Consider the following 5327-nt stretch of genomic DNA (forward strand, 5'->3'; position numbering starts at 1 on the left):
GTCTCATCCTGGAGGCCACAGAGCCAGATTGTTTTATATTTCACCCAGATCCACAAAGCTCCTACTAATTGGAGTAAACCACAGAAACCAATGTGACTGACTGTAACAGTGAGACCAATAGATATATAGACTACCTGAACCCTCCTTCAACCATGCAGCCCAACGACTTTAAAGCCACTTGATTATGCAGAGAAACTTCATAAACCTTTTTTCTTTTAAAAAGATTAGATAAGGAATTATTACAGGTTCTGAGAATCAATTAGACTAGTATTCAGTTTGAATTTAATGGGAAATCATTTTTTAGAAATCTAAGAAATATGCCAGCATGTTCATGTCTGACTGGGAGACCTCAGATGGAGAAACCTCTAAATTAATAACGATTTTTAGAGGATATCTGCGTGTATGGCCATACTCGCACTGAACAACCATACTGTGTCCATCAAATTTAAATCAACCCCTAATTTAACTTAACTTAGTGGACTTTTTGATACAAGCACATCTAAAATCTATACAGAATCAATATAAACAATAACACTCAAAAGTGTTTTCTTTAAAGAAACAGACACTCTGTTCAACAGAACCAGCTATTCTCCTGAACATTCATACGCTGGATCAGTCAAATCAAAGTAAAGATTTCACAGAAAAATAGAAGACTTCAAACGGGCCACTAAGTTGTTGCTTCCAGCCTTGACCACTAGAGGGTACTCTAGGGCCTTCTTTAGGAAGTCCACAGGCCTCCTAGTGTCAGTGTTCTCCGTCAGCTGCCAGACTGGTTAAAACAGAATAAAGCCAATAAGATCACAGGTTCATTGCAGTGTTCAAAAAAATAAAATTTTCAATTCATACATTTATATTTTTACATTTTTTTAAAGAAAAAAAAAAAGAAACCTGAGATCTGGCCAGTTTAATGAATGTGTCACTTATTAACTTGACTGATAATAATACAATCATATGAATACCATGACTGTTTCGGTTGGGGGTCACCACTTAAAGCAAACTGATGGCCAACAGCACACTGAAAAACAATATGACACACATAGAACAAACAATGATTGGATCTACTCTAAGTGTAAAAATAAGTTATTACAAATAATAATAAAAGATACCAGAGCCCGTCACAAAGTCCTACGGTATTATATTTACAGTTATATCCAATATTTCCTGTCAATACTGTCACAGTACCTCAGTTCACTAAAATACCATACGAGGGCCAGCATCACAAAAGCTATTTCAATTTGATTTGATTGAAAATGGTTGCAGCATCACATTTCACAAATGGCTGTCGCCGTATATATATATAATACATATCTGACATGTCCCACAGCCTTGCATGCTCGTGCATGGGTCACGACAAGTACACTGTTTGTTTTGAGCGAGATAAACGTGTCAAAATGAGGAGGAGAAAACATTTTTCATGTTGCATATTTGGGGAAGCATTATTTTGGTGGGGTAGGTAAATCCTCTCAGAGTGGGAGTGGTCGTCTGAGTGGAAGAAGTAGGAGGCTTGGAGGGTAAAATGGTTGTGTAACTCTGAGATTCTCATCAACAATGTCAAATTCACATTTGCTCCATTGTGATAAGTATTGTCTTTAGACCCTCCCCTAAAACTGCTTCAACAACCCCATAATATCAGGAAAATAACAGTGTATCAGAAAGTGCTTAAAGAATTAAAGATGTGTATTCTAATTCAAACCATGAAGAGTAACTTAACACCAGGCTGAACATCTGTGTTTCACTCGCCTTTCTGGCTGAAAGTTCCATCTGTTGCTCCTGTAACCACACCCAACAGTGATGTCATAGTGTCCTGGAGTACACCTGTACATCACTGCAGCGACAACGTTTTCATCAAATCAAACAAGAATTGATCATGGAGGTGTAAACGTGTCAAAATGGTGTTGAACATTCAAGCAATGCTCTATCTACGATTGTGTGACACTAAATGAGTGTAAAAGACACAGGAGACATGTCTGACGGTGATCCGGCAGATGTCCATCTGAACGTCACCACAACTTAACCAATAACACAGAGCCTGAGTTTTACAAAATAACATATTGGAGACTCAAAGATAACCGTTTCTCCTAGACAGTGTGTACCATTAAATATCACAATACAAGTTAATCACTGTCTTTATATTGTTTAAGGCATAAAGAGGCAGCATGAGAGTCAGACGCTGAGACCATGCTGCACTAAAGGGTCGGCTAATAATTTAAGCCTGTCTTAAAACAAGTGTTAGTTTCCCACATTATACAAAGAAAGAAAGTGTTTGCTTGCTGTAATAATCATCCCTTCTGTCCATACTGGACATTAAAGGTACTATATACAGAGTTCACGTCTATTGCCTCCGCATGGCTCTCGGCAAGAGGACAGCTGAGCCAGCAGCTAGCAACAAATGGTGCTAACAGAGCTAACGGTGTTCGACTGGGGGCCACAAGCAGAGCTAACCAGCACTCTCACATGACCTTAAAGGCACACCAAGCTCTGATAACACACACACACACACACACACACACACACACACACACACACACAGAGAAAGTGACATCATTCTTTGATGAGGTAAACATTACTCCACTATATCTTTACACAGATAATAGTTGTTTTATGTTTTATGAATTATCTGAATATCCTTACATATCCTGTCCAATGTAAGTGACGTGGGATAAAATCCACAGCCCTCCCTCCCGTCACTTACTGTGGAAGCACTAAAGCGATATCGTAACAGCCAGCATGGCAGAGGGAATGATTTCAGCAACACAAAACTCCTTCACTATACATACAAAAATAGAACAATATGAATACAAAAACATGAATAAGTGCATACGCATTTGATGAGATGATAGTTTGTTCGTTGAGTGTCTGCCTGTTAGTGCTTTCAACTCAGTTAATGTGGCTTTGATGCTTTGACTTCCTCTTCTCAAATGACTAAAAGAATAATCAAATCTAGTCAGTGGGGGTGACCGGTGAGATTGTCAGAGGGGCGGAGTTCGTGCCACCGTGATGAAGACCGGGACTGAAGAAGGGACTGAGTTCCTCAATGAAGCAGCAGCCAGTGAAGGAGTTGAGATGAACCGCAGCGTCCACATCATAAAAGGAGACCAGACCCTCCTCGTAACTCACAAACACCCCCACTGTCTGAGGCCTTGAGATCAGACTGAGGCTGACAACAGGGCTGGCAAGAGTCAAGTACTCGTTTCCGTTCCTCAGACCCACAGCCCAGTAGCCATTCACAGGGCTCAGTGGTATTATTCCCTTCCTGTTCACTGACCCTCTGACCACTCCCAGGGTCCAGTCGGTCTTCCCTGTAACCTGGACCTCGTAGTAAAACCTTCCAGTGGAGAAACTCTGCTGTGCCAATACATTGGCATAAAGAGAAAATCTCTCTGCGTTGTCTGGCAGGTCTCGCCTCACCTCACCACACCACACTTGTTTCCCATCCTCGGACAGGACGAGCCAGGGATTAGCAGTACGATGTTCAAGGATCAGATCCACAGCGTACTGCTGGACCCTCTTCATCCTGGCCTCATGAAGCAGCTGCTGCTTCTCCCTGCTGAGCGTCTCCTCCAGCTCAACCACAGCGTTCACCACAGTCCCCTCGTATGATGGCAGACAGAGGCTGACCTCCGTCCAGTCCTTGGTGCATAGAGCGCTGTTCATGGGTGTGAAGCTCTGGAGGAGTTGAAGATGGTCTTGAGTAAGTGAGAGCTGCTGCACTTCGGCAGTTCTCTTCACCAATACAGAGATTTCTTGTTCCAGTTCTTTGATGAAGCTGTCGGCCTGTTCCTCCGTCGTCTTCTTCCTCTCTTCAATCATCTCAATGATCTCGTTCAGGTCTCTCTCGGCCGTCTGCATCAGACTGGTGAAGATACGAACACCGTCTGCTATCTCTCTCTCGGCATCTTCCTGACTGTGCATTTTTAAGCGTCTAGTTTTCTGGATCTTGAGCTTCCTCTCCTGTATCATCTGCCGGATTGCAGCCTCTTCCTGCTCCAGCTCCGCTTTCCTTACTTCATATTCATCTTTCAGAGCAGCGATGTTGTGTGCCATGTGTTCCGAGACAGTGCAGAGCGAGCACACACATGTCTGGTCAGTCTTGCAGAACAGCTCCAGTGTTTTTCTGTGCCTGGTACACACCCTGGCCTCCATGTTTGCCACAGGATCAGTCAGCGAATGTCTTTTCAGGGGGCCGGCTGTCATATGAGGCTCCAGGTGAATACCGCAGTAGGAGGCGAAACACGTCAAACACGACTTCAGAGCCTTCAGTTTGAGGCCGGAGCAGATGTCACAGGGGACTTCCCCTGGTTTGGCAATGACCGAGTCCTCGTTTTGTTTCTTTTCAGCCGACTGTCTGAACTCTGCAGCCATCTCGGATATGAAAGTATTGACGGGCAGCTCAGGGCGAGTTTTAAAATGCTTTTTACACATGGGACACCGGAACTGAACACTGTTAATGTTCCAGTGCTGTGTGATGCAGTCTTTGCAGAAGTTGTGTCCACATGGTATAGTGACTGGACTAGTAAAAACATCGAGACAGATGGAGCACAAAAACTGCTCTTCAGACAGCAGACAGCTGGCAGCTGACATGGTGATACTCTGAGAACAAAAGTGAAAGTGAAATTACTACACGTCTTCACATTACACAAATCTTATATAATCTTTAAACATATCCATTATATATGTTGTACTTGATGAACTGAAATATATTTGTAAGTACAATTATGTATGTTCAGTATACACTATATTTCACAATTCCTGTCTGTGCTAATGGTGCTTGTGTAAACCGGGTAAACACGATTGACTTTACCTGAAGGAGTTCAAGAAATGTTGGAGAAAAGCCCAAAAATCCTTTTGAAGTCGTATTAATCCTCGTACACAGACTTGTGTCGGCCGCAGCTCACCAGTTGCTCTGAGCTGCTTTGAGTTATAAACAAGGAAATGAGTTGCTGACTCCCCCTCTTTCCAGTACAGCTCCGCCTCCTTCCACTAAACCGTGTGTGCGTGTGTGTATGTATGCGTATCATTCAAAGTGCCTGTATGTCTTCCTGCTTTGTGTTAGGTCTGTTTGTACTCTGTTCTTGACAGGACAGTCCCGTATCACTGCAGGGCCGGGATTTCAATGGATAACATCATCGTTTCTGTAATAATACTATTAAGAAACAGAAGGAATACAAATGATGAGAATATGGCAAGTAATAATACTAGTAGCAGCGGGTGTTGAGACATAGGTGGCTTGCAATCAAGATTGAGGCAGAAATAGCTGCAGAAAGGGATCGAAGGAGGGAGGAGAGAGAGACGGAGGAGAAGAGGTTGCTTAGAAACATGCACATGGA

The 5327-nt window shown here is 42.9% G+C and overlaps 1 protein-coding gene across 1 annotated transcript; it reads right to left on the bottom strand.

Moving 5' to 3' along the window:
* Positions 1-259: 259 nt before the first annotated feature.
* On the bottom strand, positions 260-4902 carry LOC116398345 (E3 ubiquitin-protein ligase TRIM39-like). Its single transcript, XM_031874568.1, has 2 exons — positions 4802-4902; positions 260-4590 (listed from the first exon to the last, which is right to left on the bottom strand). Exon 2 carries the CDS (start codon positions 4579-4581, stop codon positions 2941-2943), a length of 1641 nt encoding a protein of 546 aa, XP_031730428.1. The 5' UTR covers positions 4582-4590; positions 4802-4902; the 3' UTR covers positions 260-2940.
* Between the last annotated feature and the right edge of the window lie 425 nt (positions 4903-5327).

The sequence above is a fragment of the Anarrhichthys ocellatus genome, unplaced genomic scaffold (assembly GCF_004355925.1).
Source record: "Anarrhichthys ocellatus isolate YVR2014 unplaced genomic scaffold, GSC_Weel_1.0 scaffold82, whole genome shotgun sequence".
In the NCBI taxonomy this organism is placed as follows: domain Eukaryota; kingdom Metazoa; phylum Chordata; class Actinopteri; order Perciformes; family Anarhichadidae; genus Anarrhichthys; species Anarrhichthys ocellatus.

Coding starts and splice junctions, on each gene's coding strand:
- LOC116398345 (XM_031874568.1), bottom strand. CDS start 4,581: ATGTCAGCTGCCAGCTGTCTGCTGTCTGAAGAGCAGTTTTTGTGCTCC.